This window comes from Sorex araneus, chromosome 9, assembly GCF_027595985.1.
Source record: "Sorex araneus isolate mSorAra2 chromosome 9, mSorAra2.pri, whole genome shotgun sequence".
Classification (NCBI taxonomy): Eukaryota; Metazoa; Chordata; class Mammalia; order Eulipotyphla; family Soricidae; genus Sorex; species Sorex araneus.
In genome coordinates, this window is record NC_073310.1 from 10,455,595 (window position 1) to 10,478,843 (window position 23,249).

The following is a 23,249-nucleotide window of genomic DNA, read 5'->3' on the forward strand; positions in this document are numbered from 1 at the left end:
AAGAAACGGGCCCCTTGCCAGCCTCTGCCAAGCTGGCAGTGACGGTGACAGGAAGACGCTGCTCCCAGGCTGGGGGCAGTGAAGACAGACCAGGGCTCACAGCCTCTCACTGTCTGATATTCAGACTCAGCGACCCGTCTGCTCTTCAAAAGCAATCTGACTTCCCAAATGCTTCTTGAGGGGCCGAAATGATAGCATAGTGGGTTGGGCACTTGCCTTGTATGCAGCTGACCCAGGCTTGATCCCCAGCACCTCACATGGTCCCCTAAGAACCATCAGGAGTTGGGGGATGGAGCTGTATAGTACAGCAGGGAGGGCATTTGCCTTGCATGCGGCCAACCCAGGTTCGATCCCCGGCATCCCATATTACCCCGAGCACCGTCAGGGGTAATTCCTGAGTGCAGAGTCAGGAGTAATGCCCTATGCATCACTGGGTGTGACCCAAAAAGAAAAAGAAAAAAAAAAAAAGAACCGCCAGGAGTGATCCCTGAGCGCATAGTCAGGAGTAAGCCCTGAGCACCATCAGGGGTGGCCCCAAACCGAAAAATCCTTGAGCATTGCCAGGTGTGAAACAAAAAACAAAAAAAAAGGCAGCTGGATAACCAACTGCACACTTGATGTGGGGAGACGGGCAGAGCACACGCTCTTCATGCGTGAACTCAGGTTCAAACCCTGAGTTCAAACCCGGAGTCCCCTGAGCAGTCAGCACCCCGGGGTGCTGCCCCCGGGCGGTCAGCTCCCGAGCCCGGTGTGGAAGCCAGGCCCCTGGCATCACTCCCAGGCCTCCCCGACAGCTTGCGCCGCTGCTGTGACCAGGCCACTGAGGACACGCGGCTGCGGGAGGCTCAGGAATGTGCACCAGGTCACCCGGGTGAACAGGAAGTGCTGCCACTCGGCCTGACCCCTCTGCAGAGTCTCTCGGCGCCGCTAGAGTGCTCTCTGCGCGAGCCTCAGCAGGCCCATCTCCTTAGCCAGCTCCCAACCTGCGTCCGAACTTACGCCGGTGCCTCTTTTTCTTTTTTTCTTTTTCTTTTTGGGTCACACCCAGCGATGCTCAGGGGTTACTCCTGGCTCAGCACTCAGGAATTACTCCTGGCGGTGCTTGGGGGACCATATGGGATGCCGGGGATCGAACCCGGGTCGGCCACGTGCAAGGCAAACACCCTACCCGCTGTGCTATCGATCCGGCCCCCGGGTGCCTCTTTTTCTCCACTGAACCTTAGAAAACCGTGAAGCCCTTTAAGACACATCCGCATAGAGCCACACTTGGAAGAAAAACTTTTCCTAACTGCCCGTCTCGTTTCAAAATCTGCTCTCGCTCGGCCAAAGTCTCCAAATCCCTGCAAACAAAAATCTTGAGTCCATCCCCCGGGTGCCCTGGCCTCTCTCAGATCTTTCCTACCACAGCAGTGAAACTGACAACCAGAGGAACTTACCAGAAAAGAAGTCAGCCATGTCACACTATGCCACTTTTGCAAACCATCCCGATGCCCACAAGGCCAGGGGCTCTGAGTCGGTGAAGCGGGTGATCAGTTGAAAGGGGAAAAGTGGGGCTGGAGCAATAGCACAGCGGGTAGGGTGCGTTTGCCTTGCACTCGGCCGACCCGGGTTCGATTCCCAGCATCCCATATGGTCCCCTGAGCACCGCAAGGAGTGATTCCTGAGTGCAGAGCCAGGAGTAACCCCTGTGCATCGCCAGGTGTGACCCAAAAAGAAAAAAAAAAAACAAAAAGAAAGCGGAAAAGTGAGTTTCTAGGGCCGGAGAGACAGCAAAGGGGGTGTTTGCCTGGCACATGGCTGACCCGGGTTCCATCCCCGGCATCCCATAGGATGCAGAGCCAAGAGCAAGCCCTGAGCACAGCTGGGTGTGGCCCCAGAACAAAAACAAAAAGGACAAGTTTCCTCCCTAGAGGATGACTGTCGGGGAAGAACGTCGTCTAAAGGTTTTCCAGCCAGTATGCTGAAGTGGGGTGAAGTATTGACCCCCCCAAATCTGCCCTGATCTCCAGAGCCTTTGGGTGCTGGTCTGAGAGGCCTTGAGCCATCCGACTAGAGGAAAATGCCTGTCCTGGCCAGGCAGCAGGGAAGACAGAGAAAGGCTAAGACAGGCTCTCGCTCTCCAGTTTGCCATTAGCCAGCTGACCCCGAGCGAGTGACTTCTCCCTGCCTTCACTTCCTCCTCCAAACAACAGTAACCAGAGATCCTACTTCCAAAGTTGGCCCATCACATTCTAAAAATGCAAAATGTCCGGCCGGAGCGAAAGTACAAGGAGGACATTTGCCTTACACGTGGCTGACCTGGATTAGATCTCCAACGTCTTCAAATGGTCCCTGAGCACAGAGCCAGGAGTAAGCCCTGAGAACTACCAGGTATGGCCCCAAAACAAATCTCCCCCCAAAATGCAATATGTCATCCATGATTCACCCGTAAAGGGTAACTATGAGAAAATGAAAGTTGTAGGGCTCCCGAGACTAATTGCATCTCATCCCCACCCTGCGTCTATGAGTCCCTGCGGCCAGCTCTGCTCCCAGCTGGTGTCCCCTCTGGGGCTGACTGTCCCGGCCTCTCCCCTTGCAGCTCACTTCCTGGGCACACACGCCCTCCCTCCAGACTCGGAGCCGGCAAGTCCACATGCTCGGGAACCTTTGAGTCATCTCCGTCTGTGAATCAACCTTCCTCCATCCCTCCTGAACAGAAAGATCTCCTCCTCCGGTTTCTCTTGCTGAAAACTGGTGTTTTTCCCTTTGGATTTTCCTCAAAGACTCTGTCCCACCTCTAAGTACATCAGGCTTCCCTTCCTGTTTCAGACTAGAGACTGAACTCTGGAAGGGAATACCGGCTCTTTCACTGAGATCCTGGAGAAACTCCGGGGCCCTGACAGGGGTTCCAGGCCCCACTGACTCACACAGAAACTCCTGCCTCCCCACAGCTAACTGGCAGAGGTGGCCACGTCCAGCAGGCAGCTTGCTGGGCATATGCCTTAGCAGCTGGGAGAAAGGGCACTGCTGACCCATCTGAATCCCAGGCACAGGGGAACAGTTGCCATGGCTACCAAAGCTCCGACAACGGGGGGAGCAACTCAGTGGCCCCCTCAAGGTCCATCCCAGCCCTGGGATTCCACAGTTACAGGGAGCCAGCCGACACATCCACTGCAAGAAAAGTCCTGTGACCCACAGGACGCAGCGATTAAGAGAGCAAGGATTCCACCAGAAACGCCTCCAAGGACACTTGTCGTGTTCGTCCCGTGCTCCGGGGCCCTGCTCCTCCCAGGACCGTGGGGTACACCTTCCACAAACTCAGCTGGCTATCAAGTTAAACTTCTCTTCCTTTTACAGCTCTAGCCAGTCATTTTGATAGAGGCTGGTTCCCTATTGTGACAAGGAAACAGCCCAGAAAAACTTGCGTCACCGAGCCCAGAGGGGTGTGATCACGAGCCTTCTAAGAACCAGGAGGAAGGAAGTCATTCATAAAGGAGGCAGGAGCTGACCTGCAACTTTGGTTTCCTCCGCCAAGGCCTTTGACTACAGACCCGTGGTTTTTATTTTCTTGCTCCACACCGGGGACTGTTTCTCCCGAGGCTTTTAACTACCAGGAGCTTCCGAGTCGGGTCAGTGCGGGGAGGGGCCGGGGCCCTGCTCCTCTCCGCTGCACCCCTCTCGAGACCCGAGCCCTGTAGACCGCTGCCAGACTTCCGGCGGCGGGCAGGGCCGCTCCGAGGCAGAACACCGCGGGCGCCCGCGCGGAAACGGCCACGGGCCTTTCCCCAGGCCTCAGGCAGGAAGTACAGTGTTTAAAGGGTACTTGAAGATTAAAAAAAAAAAGAAAAAAGCAAGCAAGCAAGCCTGCTTATAGTAAGATGAAATCAAAGCCTTTATTAAACATTCCTCTTCAAATAGCCTGCACTGAGCCCCTCCCTCCTCAAATGTGAACTGCCGGGGCCACGCTGGGGTCACTTCACCTGGTAGGGGCCTGTCCAACGGGGCCTCACCGCGGTGAAAAGCCAAACCAGGACATGTCGCACCGGGCAGACCTCTGCCGTTTGGGGCGCCACTCGGGCCCGAGGCAGGCGGCTGAGAGCGCCAGCTCCGACACAGGAAGGGGAAGCGGAAGTCGAGCCCGCTTGTTCCGGACCAGCCATGCGGAGCTGGCGAGCAGCTCTGGTGAGTCTTATGCATGTGCTTTTTTTTTTTTTTCTTTTTTTTTTCTTTCTCCAAAGAAAAGGGTGAGATGGAGGAGGCAATTTTCCGTTGTGTGTGGGTTTGACTTAAGGCTTTGGCTGTGGTCTGTTGATATATTAAAATACTTTCTGGGAACGCCATCTCCTAAGCTCCCCATCGGAACAGACGTTATTTTCAAAAATGAAAACATTGAACTAAGATGCGGAGCCAACACGCTGCTGCGGGGCCCCATCGAGGGGCCGGCGCCTCAGGTCAGAATGGTGTCGTCCACCTGCTCTGAGGAATCGGCCTGGCTGGCCAGCTTCTTCAGGGACCTCCGGCTGCACTCGTTGAGCGCCTCCAAGCTGGCCACGTCCAGGATCTTGGAGAGGGCCTGTGGGGAGATGGAAATGAACCGCAGTCAGGAAACACGGTTTCTAGGCTCCCCGAGTAAAGACTGACAGTGAGGGGGGGGTCTCAGACTAGAGCCACGGGGGGGGGGGGAATCTGGCGAAGTGAAGATGACAAGAGGGAAGCAATGGAAATGCTTATCTCCCTTGGGGCAGGGGACACACACACACACACACACACACACACGGACGGACGGGGGCTCTGGACAGGAGGGAAGCAACGGAAATGCTCGTCTCCCTTGGGGCAGGGGATACATACAGACACAGACACACAGACAGAAACACAGAGACACAGAGACACACACACACACACACACACACACACACACACACACACACACACACACACACACACACGGCTCTGGGCCTCCCTTGGGGCAGGGGATACATACAGACACAGACACACAGACAGAAACACAGAGACACAGAGACACACACACACACACACACACACACACACACACACACACACACACACACACACACACACACACACACACACACACACACACACACACACACACACACACACACACGGCTCTGGGCCTCCCTCAGGAAGCTCGCTGCTCTGAGTGACTCGGAGAAGGAACGGTTTTAGGGAGCGCAAGCAGCTCACAGACGGGCGGAAGACCCGCAGGGGACGTGCCCCAGCCGCCCCAGCCGCAGGCTCCCACCTGGAACATGTCGTCGCCCTGCCGAAGTTTGAGGAGGTTGACGATCGCCTGGTCGCTGTAGGCCCGTACGACGGTGTTCTTATCCTTGGTATTGTCGAGAAGGGCCTTCAGGATGGGCTTGATGGCCTGGGGGTCGAGCGGCGGCAGCGGGTCCTTATTTGCCCACCAGATCATCTTCTCGGCCACCAGCCTGATGTCACTGGATGGGTTCTGCAGACACTGTGAAGAGGAATCCAGGCCCTGAGTCGGGCAGCTCCGGCCTCTTTCTCGACAAAGCCCCGCTCGCTCCCGTGCGGAGACGGAGCCCGCGCCCCGCCACGCTCAGCCTCCCGAGGGAGGAGACGGAGAGGGGTTCGGCCACCTGACAACGCCCCGCCTGCTTTTATACTGTCTGGTGTGCCTGCTGGCTCTGATCCTGGCTCCTCCTCAGGTCTTAGCTCGGATGCCGCCTTTGCTGGTCCCTCCTCCAGCCCAACCTAAACTAGAGACCTCCGCCTAGGACCCTGTCTAGATCTGGGACCTCCCCAGCGCACGTTATCTCAACCAGTGACATCCATCCCTCTCCGACCTTAAGAGACAATCCCCTACCACCCCGTCCCTACATTCGACCTCCTCCAGCCCTATCTCCCGCAACCCTACCTAAGTTAGGGCTCCCCTACCGCCCTCCATCTAAATTAAGGTCCCCCCACTACAATCCTATGACTCAGGGACCCCTCCAGGAGCTTTGTTTTAGGGTCCCATCTGGCACTGCTCAGGGACCAGCGTATGGAAGGCCTAGTGCCCTCACCCCTGTCCCTTTTCTCTTCATCCCTCCACTGGCTTTAGGAATTGCCCGGCTCCAGTGATCCGGGGTCCCGTTCATCAACAGCCCTCAGGGCCCCGCCCGTGTGGTGCGGTGGGTTTCCTGGGTGAGGAGCGGCCTCCTAAGACTCCCTCCAGCGGGGCGTGCAGGGTGGAGGCCAGCAGCCCTGCGCGCTCACTGCTCAGAGCCAGGTCTGGGGAGCACTGATAAGGCGGGGCCCGGCCCCCGTCTCTGGAAACGCTGCCTGGGCCGTGTGCGGGCCTTCTCGCCTGAGAGGCCCCTCCTCTCCCACAGGGTGGGACCCACCGGCTGCCTGTCCCCCACAGCCCCGCCCGTTAGCGCTGCTCCCGCTCTGAAGGAGACGGACACTCAGCTCTGTCCTTGTACAGGACTGGGGGGGCTGGGAAGAAGATGGAGAGCAATGGTTTCTCACGTGACTTGGCGTCCCAGGGCTCACTTGCAAAACCTGTCAAAAAGTTGGTTCTTCTTCCCGAGGAAACGGCCCACAACCCTGCTGGGTGCTGCCCCCCAGGTCTAGAGCGCCCCCTCGGGCTGTCCACGCAGGAGGGAACTTGCCCTGCTCTGAAGACACTGCCCGCCCCGCAGCCGCTCACCTTCACAAACAGGCTGGAGAGCTTGGCCGGCAGCTGGCCCCCTCCTGTCTCGACGTGATGCTTCAGCAGGAAGCCCATGCCGCGGACCCCGCTCACCGCGATGGGGATCTACGGGGAGAAGAGGGCACCCCGCTCCAGGCCCTGGCGCTGCAGCAACCCCCGCAGCCCGCCAGCCCCCCACCTCCTCCCGGCTGGCTGCTTCCCTCTGTGCCTTCTCGTCAGCCCCCTACAGGCCTGGCGCCCTGGAAAGGGACTAGCGACTTTCTACCGAGAAGGGGTCCCGAGAGGCTGCAACCCAAACCCCGTGCCGTGAAGGTGGGCCCAGGCAGGCCCAAAGCAAAGGTAACAATTAGGATGCAGGCCCTTTGCACCCAGTCCGGGGTTCCCCTGTGCTACGGCCTCAGCCGTGGGGTTTGGCAAGGGCAAGTGGCCCCAAAGCATTACCCTGTCCGCCACGGCGTTGCTGAGAATCATGTCCTGAACTTCAGTGCTGTATCTGCCCACACACAGTCTGCTGGGAGCCACGTTCACAGCCACGGAAAGGGCCAGACTGCGCCCATGCCGAACCATCCAGTCAATGCCCGACACGTCCGCTGCCAGAGACACAATGGGGTCGGGCTGCAGGTCTGGGCACGCCTGCTGCCTCCCAGAAACCCACGGCGTAGCCCACCTCACAGGTGAGAGGGTCCGCTGGGAGCACCGACCCAAATGCACTCTGGAAAACAGACCTCCCCGCCCAGGTACAAAGGAAGGAAGGGACCCCGAAACGGCTTACACTGCTGTGGTCTCTGCAGAGACACGGGGGGCCCCACCCCAGCCCCCAGGGGAGGGAAGGACTCTTACCCAGCAGGCAGCCCTGAAGAACGTTGCTGAGCTCCTCGTCAGGGAGAAAGGCACACAGCTCCCCCAGGCAGCCCGCCGACGAGATGCGGGTGTTGTCCTGGCAGCAGAGAAGGGCCGAAAGGCAGCGTGAGCCTCGGCAGCTGCGCCCGCGCCAGCTGTGATGCCACTCGCTGCAGCCGCCACTGGTGCGGAGTTACACATCATACACGCGGCCCCTGACTTAATTACAGAAACCACCAGTGTGCACGCATGTGGCAATCACCGTAATAGCAGTCGTGGCCGTGCTCCTGGAGGAAGGCGGGACGCTCGGCGTCCATCGTCCTGCTCACTACAATAGCTCCGGGGGCTGCGAGGGGTGGGCCCTGCCCTCTGTCTCGGGCCACTCAGCTCCCCCACCTCTCGATCCTGTGGTCACCCTGAGCCTAGTGACTGCTCCCGTCCCCACTGCCACCTACATCACTAGGTTTTTCCCAAAGCCCCTTGGCACCTCAAGGAAGGTAGGTACAGGTGGGGGGCTTCCTGTCAAAACCAAAGCCGGGGACCCAAACGCTCTGCTGTGCGGCCCCTCCCGGCCAGCTAAGAAGGGGCTGATCCGGTGGGTTTAAGTGACCTGCCATACTGCTGCGAAGCAGCAACTCTCTTTGGTTTTGTTTGTTTGGGCCACGCCTGGCAGTGCTCGGGGTTGATCCTGGCTCAGAACTCAGGGATCACTCCTGGCGGGGCTTGGAGGAACATACGGGGTGCCCGGGATTAAACCCAGATCAAGGCCAGCGCTCCCAACCTACCCTTGTACTGTCACTCCGGCCCCACGGGGTCCCAACTTGACCAGCCAATGACGCGTGACATAGGAGGAGGCCGGTGCCAGGCTGACCCCCCTGAACGGCCACCTCGATGCAGAGCACGTTCCGAGGAGGGCAGAGGAGGCAGGGGTGCTGGGCACTCGGGGCTCCGTGCTCTGAGCAAAGCCACGGCGGCTCCCTGCCAGCCACTCCCCCCAGCAGAGTCTGAGTGCAACTGTGTGCACGAAGAGCGACTGCGGCACAACGCTAACTGGTTCACTCACTGCCCGCCAGGGTGGAAGGCCGTCCCAAGGAGGGGCAGTGTCCCCGAGGAGGCCGGCACCCGAGTCCAGAGCCAGAAGCTACCCGGGAGCTGCGAGAAGCTCGGCAGTAAGGAACAGGCGCCCCACGTGTCCATGAGGTCGAGAGGCCAAGGGCAGACATGTGTCCTGGCGACCGTGCTGGGTGCCCTCGGGGACAGGCCGTGTCGCTCGGGCCCCAGGCACAGCTGTGGCCCCACAGGTCTCCCCCCTGACAGAGACCCGACGGAGACATTTCTGGCCACAGATACCACATTTCTGGAGGCTGCGGCCAAGCTTTATCGGGCCAGACCCCTGGGCCCAGGCCAGGTTTCCTGACCCACTGAAAGGAACCCTCCATTTGGCAAACGGGGAGATGAAGGGCAGAGAGGAGAAGGCTGGAGAGCAAACTAGCGTGCATCTGGGCCTGGAAAACCTGACTTTCCCTCTCGGCAAACGGGCCAGTCTGTGCTGATACTGCCTCCGGCCTCCTCCCAGGAAAATCAGCAGGGTGCTAGGGACTGGGAAGGGTACCACTGTCGACCAGGGGATGACTGCACCAAGGTCTTCTGCCAGGAAGCAGAGATGCCAACCCACGAGCAGGGAAAGAACTGCACCCACCAGGCGACCCCCTTTACCTCCCCTTGCCCCCACCATACCTCGTCATGTCCCAGCATGCTCAGCAGGAGGGAGACGATGCTTTTTCGGATGGCGGCGTCCACCTTGGCCCCGGCACCCTGGATCACAAACCTCAGGGCCTGCAACATGGTGTCCCTGCAGAACCAACATGCCTTACTTCAATCAACCCTGCCCGCCACACCCCTGCCGGCACGCTCCTCCCGCCAGCACGGGCAGCTCACCTGACCCCTGGGTCCTCCATGACCCGAATGCCGTTGAGCAGCTCTGTGAAGAGCGGGTCCACCTTGATGTGGATGGAGATGAGCTTCCCCAGGGCCTCGGCCGCCTTCAGGCGCACCCCGCGGTTGGAGTCCTGCAGGGCCTTGGTGAAAGTGGTCTGCAGCTGGGGCAGGAAGGGCTTCAGGGCGATCCCCACCTGAGAGACAGACCCACACCCCAGAGCAGAACTGACATGGCGGCCCGGTCCGCAGGGCACCACAGGCTCCAACCAGCCTGAGCGTCCCGCCAGGCCCCGCCAGCAGCGGCGGGCTCAGCGGTCACGCACGGCTCAGAGCAAGACCCCAGCACAGAGGGCCGCGGTCAGCTGCCCCTTCCCTTTCGGCATCCCTCGTGCTCCCGGGAGGAGGTGGAGGGAGATCAGGGGACACTCCAGGGACTTGAAACTCCCATCTCCAAACGCACTCAAGCGTGGGGGAAAGGCCGGGCACGCAGCTCTGAAGGACACCTGCCCGGCCGGTATGAGGCCCTGGGGTCTCTCTGCGTATCATACACAGAGTTCGTTATTCTCCCACTCCCCTTTCCTCCACCCCCCCTTCCTCCCCCTTATCCCCTGGGCCATACACACACACTTTTTCAGAGCCAAGAAAATGCACAAAAGGAAAAAGCTACAGTTTCCGCTGTCCTTGCGGCAGGGGCCACACCCAGCACCCGGTGCCCCGGGTCGCACTCCGGGCCTCACTCACGCCAGGAGCACGTGCTCCGCCGCTTGAGCCCCACCCCGGGACTGACGGACAAGTTTTCAACTTGCTTTAGCTTCAGTACAAAAATGCAATGTTTTTTAAGAACAAACCTTAGCTGTTTATAAAATTTCTAAACTAAACAGCTTCAATCCTGCCCCATAAAACATCAGCAATGGTCACATTATTGGCTCTCTGCTTCTTTCTTTTGGCAAAACTAAAGCCATTCCAGCTGCGCGCAGGCTTCCTCTTCATTCTCTCGTCAGATTCCTTCCATCTCCCATTATAGAGTCTCAATGAGGAATGAGAGCATGCTGCAACAATGTGCTCACTGTATTTACGTGGCTCTGGATTTTTCCCTTTGAACCAACAGTCCAAGATCATGGCGATGAGCGTGTCCGAGCGCTCAGAATAGGCCGGGCAGCGCGCCCGCCATTATTCCTCCGGCCCACAGCTCCCCGCCCGCTGGAGGCAGCAACACTGGCAAGCTAGAGATGAGGAACGGGGCCCCCCGAGGTCGAGGGACCCTCCCAAGGCCACCCCAGCCAGACTCGGTGGTGGCCGGGACCCGACCACAGCGTGGTCAGTCCTGAGCTCAAGGCCAGCCTGCCGTGACCATCAGCCGGCCAAGGTCTGAGCGGAGCCAGAGAACGAACCTGCCGGTCACTTACCTTGGCCAGCAGGAGGCTGAGGGTCTCAAGCAGAGCTGCCTTCACGTTCCAGCTGAACCGGTCCCCCAGGATGCGAATCAGAGGGCCAGTGATGCTAACCACGGAGGGCCTCAGGGCCTCTGCAGAGGTCAGGCGGATCACCAAGCCTAACGCCTTGGCCGCTTCCTCTTTCTGCTCCGGACTGCCTGTCAGCACTCCCTCCCGCAACACTGGGAGGATGGAGGTCACGCCCTGCCAAGAGAACCCCCAGGGCGTCAAGACCTCAGCAGCGGGGCCGGAGCGACAGCACAGCAGGTAGGGCGTTTGCCTTGCACACGGCCGAGCCGGGTTCGATTCCCAGCATCCCATAGGGTCCCCTGAGCACCGCCAGGGGTAATTCCTGAGTGCAGAGCCAGGAGTAACCCCTGTGCTTCGCCAGGTGTGACCCAAAAAGAAGAAAAAGAAAAAAAAAAAGACCTCAGCAGCGCCAGGCCCAGGGGCCTCCCACCCGAAGGAGGCCCTCCCGTCCAATGTCCTCTGCACCACGCCAGGAGGGACGGGTGCACCCATCAGGGCCCAGCCTGAGGCCCCTCAGTCTACGTGGTGCCGAGGAGGCGGGAGCCCAGCAGGCTCGTCACAGGGACACACGTGGTCACCTTGGTGATACAGCTGCCGACCAGCAGCTCCAGAGCCAGGCCGGGGACTGAGGGGAGAGGTGTGGGGAGGCCGCGCCCCCGGCCCCCACTTACCTTCTTGGGGAGGCAGAACCCGGGCACGTGCTCGCCTTTGCTCTCGTTGCCTATGAGCCGGATCTCTTTGTGGAGCTCGTCGATGAGCGCCAGCTGGTTCCCCGCGTCCAGCTTCTGTGGGGAGCCGGGGCAGAGCGGAGGGCGTCAGGGCTCTGAGCACACGCCCGGCGAGATACGTGCAAGCCGGGGGGTGGGGGGCTGGGAGGATTTTTAAGGGTCAGAGCCTTCTAAGAAGTGTTTGAAGGGCCGGAAGGATAGCACAGCGGGGTGGGTGTTTGCCTTGCACACGGCCGGGTTCGATCCCCGGCATCCTGTAAGTGATTCCTGAGTGCAGAGCCAGGAGTAAGGCCTGAGCATCACGGGGTGTGACCCAAAATTTTTTTTTAAAAAAGTGTTTGAGCCCGAAGGTGGCAGGTGGGCCGTCCCCGCACCTTGGTGATGGCGTTCAGGGCGTCCCAGCTCTCCTCCAGAACCACCGGGCTGGAGTCGTTGAAGAGGCGGATCAGGCCCGACACCAGGCTCCGCAGGTGGCAGGTGTAGTCGGCCTTGGAGCGGGAGCAGTAGATGTTGAGGATGATGGCGGCGGCCTGCCTCATGCCCACCTCAGGGCTGCGCGTGGCTTCCAGCAGGTCTTCGATAATGATGCGGTGCCCGACGTCATCCTCCACGGAGAGGATCACGGCCTGACAGTTGGCCATCTCCTAAAACCACAAGGGACAGCGGGGCTGAGCCTGGCTCCTCCTCCGGGCAGGGACTGGCCAGCGCGACATCCGGCCGGGATGACGCTCACCAGCTGCTCGTCCGGGGTGCCGAGCTTCTCCTTCAGGGCCAGCATGACTGCCGGGAGGATGACGCCAAGGTGACGGGTCAGGGCGTCACCGGCCACGGACGAGAGGAAAGCCAGCACCCGGGTGTTGACAGGCGGGGTGGTCAGCTGCAAAGGGAGGGACTGTGAGCTCCGGGGCTGCTCGGGGAGCCCCAGGGCGACGCCAGGGCCCCGGCTGCCACGCGCTGAGCTTTACCTTGGGCACGAGGTAGGGCAGCACCACGCGGCTCTTGATGGCCATCACTTGCTTCAGGCCATCCAGGGCGAACTCTGACACCTCGTCCTCATCCTGCAGAGGGGACGGGGGGTACCATCAGGAAGCTGGCGCTGGCCGAGTCACCCACTACCAACTTGCAGCCGCGCATCCCTCCCCCTCCCTCCCGCTGCTCCCCCGCCCAGCAAGAGACGGGCGATGTGGCGTCATGCTGGAGGCCCCCTGCATGTCGCCTGTGTAACACTGGCCGGAGGCAGGCCCGCGGGCGTGTGGCGGCAGCACCCACCAGCTGCTTCAGGAGGAAGGGCAGAATGTCCTCAAGAGCCTGGTGGCCGATGGTCGCGTGCAGCTGCTCGAAGGTCTTGGCGGCCGCCTCCCTGACCTCCTCCAGCGGGTCACAGAGAGCCTTCCGGGCCGTGGGCACCAGGGACTCGGAGAAGTACAGCACCTGCAACGGCGCCACACGCTGTAGCCGGCGGGGTGGAGGCAGGGAGGGAGCGGAAGCAAGTGTGGGGGTGCTGAGGACCTGCCCCGGAATGGCACTGCCACGGCCCGAGGGCTGACCCTCCTGACTGTGCACACGAGAAGCAGAGTGGAAGCTGCTGGGGGGAGGAGGGGGGCCTGTACCGACTCAGAGCCTGACTCTGCGGGTGGGGGGTGGGGGTCTGGGCCACACCCTACAGAGCTCAGGGGCTCTTCCTGGCTCTGTGCTCAAGGGTGGCCCCTGGTGGCGCTTGTGAGGTCCAGCCTCGGTGCAGGGGACTGAACCGGGGTCAGTTGTGTGCAGGCAAGCCTGGTAACCCCGTACTAGGTCTCTGGCCCCCGGCAGCTGTTTCTGAGGGGTCTCTGCTGACCCGCGCTATCTGCCCCAGCAGCGGCCTGTCAGGCCCAGCCGGATAAGGGCCGTGACATCAATGAGCCTGGCCCCGGGTCACAACGGGACAGACGCGTGTGCTTCTCGGCAGGCTGTCTGCGGTGCATCTGCCAGTGCCGTCTGGCCCAAGAACAACGTTCCAGCATCCAAATGGCCCCGGGCACACGACAAGAAGCCCTGCCCCTGCCACACAGAAGCCCCAACTCCCGCATGCGGGATGCGGCCTCCCTCCTCTCCCCCACTTCTGCTCATCCCCTTGGGGAGTCCCAAGTCCCTCTTCGAGCTTCCACTCAGCACCCGCTGCTCCGTGAAGCTCCCGGCCCGTGGGAGGCCGCGACGGCCTCTGCCTCTCTACACCTAGGCTCGCCCAAGCGGAGCTACACCCTAACGGGTGCGGGCGCACTGCGGGGCCAGATCTGGATCTCGCAGGCAGGGCCTCAGCCTTCGGCAGACCGGGCAACACCCCGGTGACTCTCAGCTCAGGTGGCAGAGCTCACGTCTACGCTCTGCCGAGCACACACGTGAAACCTGCAGTTGCCACCCACAGCAGGGCGCACGGGAGGAGCTGGGCTGCGCGCTCCCGTTTCTGCAGCCACCCGTTTCCCCGCTCACGGCTCTCACCCCGTGAGGGCTTCTGTGCTCCTGCCGAGACCCTCTAAGGCGCTGAGCCATCAACGCCATCAAGTCCCTGAGCAGGAGCTCCAGAAAAGTGCCACAGACCCGCACTCCCACCGCTGACCTCTGACCTGCTCCACCACTTCCTGATCCCTGCCACCATGTGCTTGACCAAACTCAGAGTGACCCCCAAAGTAACAAGCACTGGTGACCAGCTTAAGAATGGCAAGGTGAGGCCACCTCCCACGTGTCCCCCAGCCCCCACAGGCCCCTGGAGAGACTCACGGCGTCCCGGCTGGTGGACTTCATGATCTCGCTCAGGCCAATGCACACGCCCTGCCTCTCGTCACTCTTCGGAGACCGCAGGCCCTCCTCCAGGATGGGGATGATCTCGGGCAGGATTTTCTCCCCTAACTTCCGGACCAGATCTCCAAGTGTCCTCGCAGCAATCTGTCGGCAGAAAGATCCAGCCAGGCCATCAACTCCCCTCTAGGTCCAGGGCACCCAGGGGACCAGCCCAGAATGAGGGCTGGGGCCCTCCGAGGCTTCAGCCAAGTCCCCGACCAGAAGGCTGCTACCAGATGCTCTGGGCCCCAAAGCGCGGAACGCCTCGGAATAAACAAGCTCATCTGTTTCAGATGCACCAACACAGGCTAATGCAAGAGCCGGCATCTCGCACGGACGCCGGGAGCTCAGCCTCCTCTGGCGCCCTTCCCCCGGGGTGAAACTGGCCAGGCTGGGAACGTGCTCTGCATGCTTGCAACCCCCGCGAGGTCCCTGGCACTGCAAATTAAAGCAAACTGCAGAAAACCACAGCCTGAAAATCCTTGACCTGGAGCCCTGGCCTAGGGGGGGCCGAGCCAGGGACGAAGGCATGCCGGAGACCCCACCTCACCAAACCTCCGCTTGCTTTTGAGTCTTTCAATGTTTATTTGCCAGGATCAAACCACACTCATCACAAATGCAAAGCGAATGTTACGGCTGAATTACACCCCAGCCTGATAAAGGGCCCCTCCCCAAGAGCCCGATTCACCGTGTGTGCCAGGGCTGGGGGTTAGTGCTCCTCCCGCCCCGGAGCACTGCTGCCCCGCCTGGCTCAGGGAACCCTCGCTCCTAGCTCCCAGGGCCAGCGCCCTGACTCAGTCCCGCTGGCCAGGTCCCAGCTGCCACTGGTTTGTGCAGTCCCTCCCGGCACGGCGAGCACTTGTCCCTGTCTTCCCCTGACGTCCTCTACGGCATCGTGCTGACTCACCCTTTATTGTGAGGCGTCATTTCTGGTTGGGGGAAGGGGGGGCACACTCAAGAGATGCTCAGGGCTGACTCCTGACTCTCCACTTAGGAATCAGTCCTGGAGGTGCTCGGGGAACCAGCCGGGGTTGCTGGGGATTGAACTCGGGCCGGCATGTACAGGGAAGGGAAGCACCTTCCCTGCTGTACTATCTTTCCTGTCCCAGGAGGCACCCCTTCTTCCGGTAGCTTCTCGGAGCACCTCCACCCGCTAGGATAAATGCCCCCATAAGCAAGTGCCGACTGACACCTGCCCCAGGTGTAGTCTCCATCTGTCTGCGTGATTACTTAGTGACCTCCAGCTCTGTCTCCAAGGCAAGGAAGGACACTGCCTTTTCCCCTGTGGTACCCCAGGTCCCAGCCCCTCCTCCGCCAACAGCAGACGCTTAAGAAACAGTGCTGACTCACTGGTTAGCTTTGACAGGGAGCCCCAGGCCCTCTCCCAGTCTCCCGAGACCCGGTTTCCGAGCCCTTCGAGGGGCAGGAGCAAGACCACGTACCGTTCTCTTATCCGCACACGTGCTGGCCAGGAAGCCCAGCAGAAGCCCGAAGAGAGTGGGTAGGATCTCACGCAGGGTGCGGGGGGTGTTGGACACCACGATCTTCCAGACGTGCAGGGAGGCCTGCCTCACGACCAGCTGCGTGTCCGAGCGGCCCATGTACAGTCCCGCCAACACCCGGTTCCGCCGATCGACCCCCAGGGCAGTGATGATGGCCTGTGGCGGCGGAGAGGGAGGAGGTCAGGGAGGAGGCCTCACGGCACGAGCGCCAGAGGACACGCCCCCGAGGGACGCACCTTGTTGGATTGGGCTGTTCCAAAGTTGTCATCTTCGGAAGCCGTTTCTGTGGTCATCTTGCCGGTGACCCCCGAGATGTGGAAGAGGAGATCCCCGAGGAGCTGAACAGAGCTGAACCTGGGAGAACGCCAGAAAGAGCGCCGCGGTCATGGGGGGCACCTGGGGCAGGTTCAAACCAGAAGGGGAGCCCCCCAAGTACTCCTGACGGGTGTCTCAGAAGTCACTGAGTCTCCCAAGCAATTCTTGGGACCCAGAACCACTCCCGGTGACGCTCCTCAAACCAGTCGGATGGTTCCACCGCTCAGGCCCGGTGATGTCCTGTCATTCATTGGACACTCGACACTCGGGCCTCCAGGTGCCCCTGGCAGCTGTCAGGGATTAAACTCGGGCTCACACATGCGCTCCAGCCCTCTGAGCTATCCCCTGCGCCTCTGATTTCCATTTTTTGATGCTTCCCCACAAATTTTCTTGCCAAGTTTTCTACCCATGAACACACATCATTTAATGTGAAAAAAAGAATAAACACTGTAAAAAAGAAAATATGATCATTTTTATAATAAAAATGACAAAGTATCGATATATGGAGATTTGTACTTGAATTTTTTCTTTTAAAATAAGCATTTACCTTTCACCAAAAAAAAAAAAATAAAACACCCAAAACCAAAATTCCATAATCTGATACTTCAAACTGACTTCAGAAATTATAAGGATCAGTCCTATGCATAATCAAGAAAAAAACAAACTTTCATTTCATTAAAAAAAAAAAAAAAAGATAGAGGGGGGCAGAGTGATAGTTCAGCGGGTAAGGCATTTGCCTTGTATGCAGCCAACCTGGGCTCAATCCCTGGCACCCATACAGTCCCCCTGAGCACCATCAGGAGTAATTCCTGAGTGCAGAGCCAGGACTGAACCCCTGAGCATTGCCAGGTGTGACCCAAAAAGGAAAAAAAAAAAAGGGGGGGATGGAGACATAGTTCAGGAGTTAAAGTGTTTGCCTTACATAAAGGAGACTTCGATTCAGTCCCCAGCACTGCATGATCCCCAGAACACAGAGCTAGGAGTAGGCCCTAAACACCAGCAGGCTGAGTTAAGTCCCCTCCCCAAATAAATAAAGAGTGTGTACATAAAGAAATACTAGAAGAAAACTAACCAGAACTGGAAACATTAGGAGAGACCCAGAAGGGTACACTTACTTCTCCAATGCTTATTTTTAATGACTATAGAAGTCACATTAAAGATTGAAAACAACTGGCTTGCTCTCCACGCCTGTGCTCCCCCTACACACGTTATCTCGCTGGCTTGTCTCTCCATCTCTGCCTTTTCCACTCTGGAGAATCCCATGCTCTCTCCTGAACACGTACTTCCTCTCTTTTTCTCCCCTCAAATCTAAGAAGTTTCAATAAACACTATTAAAAAAAAAAACTAAAATAATTTAAACACAAGAAAAACATACAAAGGCATAAATAATGACCTAGACTCGCGTTAGCTTAGAAACCAAGGGGTGGGGGTGAAACATGTGCCTTGCCTGTGAGAGGGCCTGGGCCCAACCCCTAGGCACCACAGCACGAGAGGGGACCCGTGTGACGGCTGCAGCGCTGTGAGCGAGCCAAGGGCAGGGGCCGGGCCCTGCTCCTCCTGTGCGGCCAGTCACCCGGACTCCCGGTGCGAGCCTCACCTGATTCTCCACAGGTCATCGAAGAGGCCTTGCTCGAGCTGGGGCAGCAGCAGGGCGATGGCCGTCTCGGCGTACATGGAGATGACCCGCTGGCCAGCGCGCAGGGCCGTGTCGCGCACAAACTCGTTCTCATCGGCCAGAGCCTGCACACATCAGAGGGTGGGTGAGGGGCTGCCTCCCCTGACCCCCCGACCCTCCCAGCCCCAGGCAGCAGCAACAGCGCCTGCCCCTGCCCTCCGTGGCCCCAGCGTGCGCAGGAGGTCACGGCTGCCTACTTTGAGGATACAGGGGATGATGGGCCCCACGTAGGGCGTGAACTTGTCCCCAAAGGTGATGGGCAGGTAGTTGAACATCATGATATAGCCGTCTCGGACGTGCGGGGCGATGTCCACTTTGCTGGCTGTGGCCACGATTTCTGGCATCAGCTTCTCCAACTTCTCCACCCCCAGGCCGGCCATGACCTCAGCCAACCCTGCAGCAGAAGGAAGGAATGAACAAACAGTTGCACCCGAGGCTGCTCCCCAGAGCCCACTCCTGGTTGGGCCGGGGCCTGTCCAGCCTCACCTTGCGCGGCGCCCGAGCGGTCCACGGAGCTCTGCTCATATGTCAGCGTCTCCATCAGCCACGGCAGCAAGTCCTCAAAGCACGACTCCCCCATGCCCTTCACCATGGCGCCAAGGGCCTTTGCAGAGACTGTTCGCACCTGGCAGGAAAACGGGAACCAAGGTGGGCCCAGAACTGAGTGACCTGCCAGGAGGCAAGAAAGGGCCCCGGGGCCTCCCACCCTTTACCAGACACCAGAGCAGCTTATTCGGGTGTCGTCGGGAACCTGCTCTCCGGGCACCAGACTCACCTCAGGGACGGGGTCCAGGAGGGATGCTTTCAGGCCCGGAGTCACGCTCGGCAGGTAAGGAGCCAAGTCCTGCAACAACACGGGCGGGACTTAGGCGGGCAAGGAGACGGGTGTGCGCCAGCATCTGCTCTGCTGTGGCCCCTGCCTCAGCGTTCTGACGAGCAGGAGCACTCACAGGCCAATCTACAGCGAAGGGGGTTGGGGGGAAGCAGGGGGAGCCTGGCCAACAATGCCCTGAAGCCCGGCCAGCTGCTCAGGGGACTCACAAGGGAGCAGGGGCGACTTCAACGGGCTGGACGCTCTTCCTCCTCCTGCCCTGCCCCTCTGCCAGGACCAGCGCCTGCCCAGCTCCTAGAACCCAGGGCTTTAGTTCACATGCTTTCTTCTCCGAACTGCACTATCATTTTCTACTTCTTCACCTGAGAATGTTTATGTCTTTTTTCTTTCCTTTTTGTTTTGGGGCCATACCCAGCAGTGCTCAGGGCTTACTCCTGGCTCTACACTCAGATGGGCTCGGGGGACCATAAAGGCGCTGGGGACAGACAGGCCGCGTGCAAGGCAAGCCATACCCAAGCTGTACTCTCTCTCCAACTCTAAAAATCAATTGTAGGGGGCTGGAGTGATAGCACAGCAGGTAGGGCACGCGGCCGACCCGGGTTCGATCCCCAGCATCCCATATGGTCCCCTGAGCACCGCCAGGGGTAATTCCTGAGTGCAGAGCCAGGAGTGACCCCTGTGCATCGCTGGGTGTGACCCAAAAAGCAATAAAATAAAATAAAATAAAAATAAAAATCAATTGTACTTAACTTACTATAACTTAGAAATAAATTTATTATATGAACATAATAGCTTAAGTGTAATAAAAACACTTTCAATAATGTTTTTTTTGTGTTGGGGAATTGTGGAGATTTGATTCTCCAGCTCCCCAAAGAGGAAGATGCAGCTTGGAGGATTGATGAAACTTTTTCATTTCATCTCTTTTGCCTGAAGTCTCAAAGCAGAGATGGAGTGGAAAGAGAGATTATCCCTATCAGTAACAGGACTGCAAACTACGCACAGGGCAAAAAATTTACACAAACAAAAAGCACCTCCCATAGAGGCAGACCAGGGGAGAGGGCAGGGGGACAAGGGTGCTGGCTGGTGGAGGGAAGTGGACATTGGTGGAGGGACACGTGTTGAAATATTGTATGACTGAAACTCACTCATGAGTAACCGTGTAATTCCAGTGACTAAAAATGTTTTTAAAAGTCTATTTTAAAAAATGAGATTACAAGTAAGCAAAGTAAAATCTCCCAAAAAAGGCTAGCTAAATTCCCTCGAAGGCTACGGATGTGACTACATGTATTCCCAACTCTCCTGGAGGTCAAAGGTTGACTTCCTCTGCTCCAGGCTGTGACAAGGGCCCCCAGGGTGGCCTCACCTGGGCACTGAGCTGGTAAGGGCCAGAGCCACCGTTCTGCCCGTTCCTACCCTCCGCTCGAGACAGAGGGCCCTGCTCTCCCCTCAGAGATGAGCACCCCCCCGCCGGGGTCCACCTCCGAGCCCACCAGCCACCCCGGCTGCTACCTTCTGGTCGGTCAGGGAATACATGTTGCCGATGATCTGGGCTGCCATCTTGCGAGTGTCTGTGGATCGGTCCTGGAAGGCTCTCTGGACGATGGGCATGATGAGGGCCAGGGACGGGGCATCAATGAAGTGGACAAACTTGGTGTCCAGCAGGGTCTGCAAACACTTCTGGGTCTTTCTCGAGGGGTCTGTCAGGGCGTCCAGCAGGACCGGGGCAATGGCTGCGCGTCCAGACAGGAGAGAAGCTGGTTTGCACAAAGTCTACGAGACTGCAAAGCTGCCGGGCCCCCAGGCCTAGGGAGGCTAAGGAGAAGCGAGCTGGGGAGGCACCCGAGGGGAGGCCAGCCCTGCAGAGACGGGGAGGGGCGCTCTGGGTTCGGGTCGGGCAGCAGCTGTCAGGCCTCTGCACAGCAGGCTGGGACCAGGCGGGGCCTCCTCACAAGGGCTCCTCACAGACTGCGGCCCCAATTCCAGTCAGCAACCCAACCTGGCTTTGTGGAAGAGCTGTTTTAAAAGCCCAAACGCCCTTGTGCTAGCGGGCAGAGCGCAGCCCAGTGCTCAGAGGGGCCGAGAGCAGGTGAAAATGAGCCCGCAGCCATCAGCGCTGTGAGCAGAAGCGTCCGAGAAAGCGTCTCGCCAGTCTTCCCCACCAGCCGGGGAATTCAACTACTGCAAAGACCACAGGTGACATTTTTTCCCCCATTTTTTAATCTTTAGTGGGGCCAAGCTCCCCGTGGCGTATTCGATATGCCAAAAACAGTAACAACAAGTCTCACAATGGAGACGTTACTGGTGCCCGCTTGCGCAAATCGATGAACGGGACTACAGTGGGGCCAGAGAGATAGTACAGCAGGCAGGGCACTTGCCTGCCATGCAAATGATCCAGGTTCAATCCCTGTCATCCCCTATGGTCCCCAGCCCTGCCAGGAGTGTCCTGAGTGCAGAGCCAGGAGTAGCAACCCCCCTCCCAGGACCTCCGGGTGTGACCCAAAAAGAAGGGGGAAAAAATGAATCTTTCACACTCAGCTATGATTAGAGGCTATTCCTGGCTCCGTGCTCAAGAGTAGCCCCTGGTAGTGTTCAGGGGACCCCGTGTGAAACTGGGACACAAGGCAAGCGCCTGAACCCTTGTCCTATCTCTCTAACCCTGGTGAACAATTTTTTTTTTCTCTTTGGGTCACACCCGGCAATGCACAGGGGTCACTCCTGGCTCATGCACTCAGGAATCACCCCTGGAGGTGCTCAGGGGACCATATGGGATGCTGGGATTCGAACCCGGGTCGGCCACGTGCAAGGCAAACGCCCTCCCTGCTGTGCTATCACTCCAGCCCAGCTGGTGAACAATTTTTAAAAGGACAAAGAATACAAACAGACAGGTCTCCAAAGGAGGTTAAGTGGCCAGGAAGCCCGTGAAAACAAGCTCAACATCAAGAGCCCAGTCAGATGCCGTTTCACACCCACAACAGCAACAACCAAAAACAGACACAAGAACAGTGTAAGCAACTGGCGCCCTCACACGTTGCGGAAGGACGCATCCAACGGTCCAGTCACTCTGAGAACAGGCCAGCTAAAAGGCAAGCAGTTCATGGCTGGGGAGTAGGCGGAGAGAACTCAAAGGGGTGTCGGCGGGAGTGGAGAGAGCTCGAGGTGGCAGGGAGCAGGGGAGAGGTGGGGAGAGCTGGGGTGGGGGAAAGCAGGTGGACAGCGCTCACCCAGTGCTGGCCAGGGCCCACCAGCAGGGGCAATGACAAGCAAATGCTCAAGGCTGTGGGGTCCATTCTTGTTGTTTTTGATTTGGGGGCCACACCCAACTGTGCTAAGGGGCTACAACCCGCTGGCTCTCGGGTCCAGGACACCATTTAGCGCTGGGAACTGAACCCAGAGCCTCGCAGGTGCAAAGTAAGTGCTCCACCCCCAGCTTACATCCCCGGCCTCATACGGGGCTTCTGTTCAGGGTGATGAAAATACCCACGAGGGGCCAGAGCCACAGCACAGCGAGAGGGCGTTTGCCTTACATGCGGCCAAGCAGGTTCGATCCCCGATACCCCATATGATCCAAGCACTACCAGGAGTAATTCCTGAGTGCAGAGGTGCAGAGCCAGGAGTAAGCCCTGAGCACTGCTGGGTGTGACCCAAAGAACCAAAAAACAAACAAACAAAAATAAAACACCAACCACACAAACACAAAAATCCCTAGAACAAGATTCACATAATTGATACTTAATTTATGACTCTGCTACAAACATTAAATTGTACTATTTGTGCCTGTGGGGCAAATAACAAACCACAATGCCTATAAGGCAGAGGCCTTCCCACTGAGCCACAGCCTGGGCCCTACCTTGTACATTTCTTTTCAAAACATATTATCTTCCCTAGTATATTATAGATTGAACACGATGGCCACTCAATACCCCTATTACTGTCCACAACACCCAAAAGGAGAGAGAGAACAAAAGGAAATGCCCTCTCACAAAGTGGGGGGGAGGGAGGGGTGGGATGGGGATGGGGGGGTGGGAGGGATACTGGGTTCACTGGTGATGGAGAATGGACACTGGTGGAGGGAGGGGAGCTTGAACACTGTATGAGGGAAACACAAGTACGAAAATGTGTAAATCTGGGGCTGGAGCGATAGCACAGCGGGTAGGGCATTTGCCTTGCACACAGCCGACCCGGGTTCGATCCCAGGCATCCCATATGGTCCCCTGAGCACCGCCAGGAGTAATTCCTGAGTGCAGAGCCAGGAGTAACCCCTGTGCATTGCCGGGTGTGACCAAAAAAAAAAGCAAAAAAAAAAAGTGTAAATCTGTTACTGTACCCTCATGGTGATTCACTAATTAAAAAAAAAGGAAGATCAAAAGAAATGGAATAAATAAAATATATATATAAACAATCAGTAAACAAACAAACAAAAAATGTATTATCTTTCCTTACTAATGAAAGAGTTCCCTAGAAGGAAAAGTCTTTGTCTT

The 23,249-nt window shown here is 58.3% G+C and overlaps 1 protein-coding gene across 1 annotated transcript in view; it reads right to left on the bottom strand.

The window, feature by feature from the left end:
* Positions 1-3,847: 3,847 nt before the first annotated feature.
* The window catches only part of GCN1 (GCN1 activator of EIF2AK4), a 56,625-nt gene continuing 37,223 nt past the window's right edge, over positions 3,848-23,249 (bottom strand). Inside the window, exons 38-58 of the mRNA XM_055147052.1 lie at positions 20,281-20,501; positions 18,715-18,783; positions 18,426-18,564; positions 18,137-18,333; positions 17,862-18,004; positions 16,186-16,303; positions 15,890-16,105; positions 14,388-14,552; positions 12,900-13,061; positions 12,596-12,688; positions 12,364-12,507; positions 12,005-12,274; positions 11,574-11,687; positions 10,846-11,076; positions 9,440-9,633; positions 9,239-9,353; positions 7,502-7,598; positions 7,103-7,251; positions 6,659-6,766; positions 5,243-5,461; positions 3,848-4,552 (exon numbers count right to left, since the gene is read on the bottom strand). Coding sequence (XP_055003027.1) covers positions 4,427-4,552; positions 5,243-5,461; positions 6,659-6,766; positions 7,103-7,251; positions 7,502-7,598; positions 9,239-9,353; positions 9,440-9,633; positions 10,846-11,076; positions 11,574-11,687; positions 12,005-12,274; positions 12,364-12,507; positions 12,596-12,688; positions 12,900-13,061; positions 14,388-14,552; positions 15,890-16,105; positions 16,186-16,303; positions 17,862-18,004; positions 18,137-18,333; positions 18,426-18,564; positions 18,715-18,783; positions 20,281-20,501 — 3,290 coding nt within the window. The 3' untranslated portion in view covers positions 3,848-4,426. The remainder of the gene's footprint in view (positions 4,553-5,242; positions 5,462-6,658; positions 6,767-7,102; positions 7,252-7,501; positions 7,599-9,238; positions 9,354-9,439; positions 9,634-10,845; positions 11,077-11,573; positions 11,688-12,004; positions 12,275-12,363; positions 12,508-12,595; positions 12,689-12,899; positions 13,062-14,387; positions 14,553-15,889; positions 16,106-16,185; positions 16,304-17,861; positions 18,005-18,136; positions 18,334-18,425; positions 18,565-18,714; positions 18,784-20,280; positions 20,502-23,249) is intronic.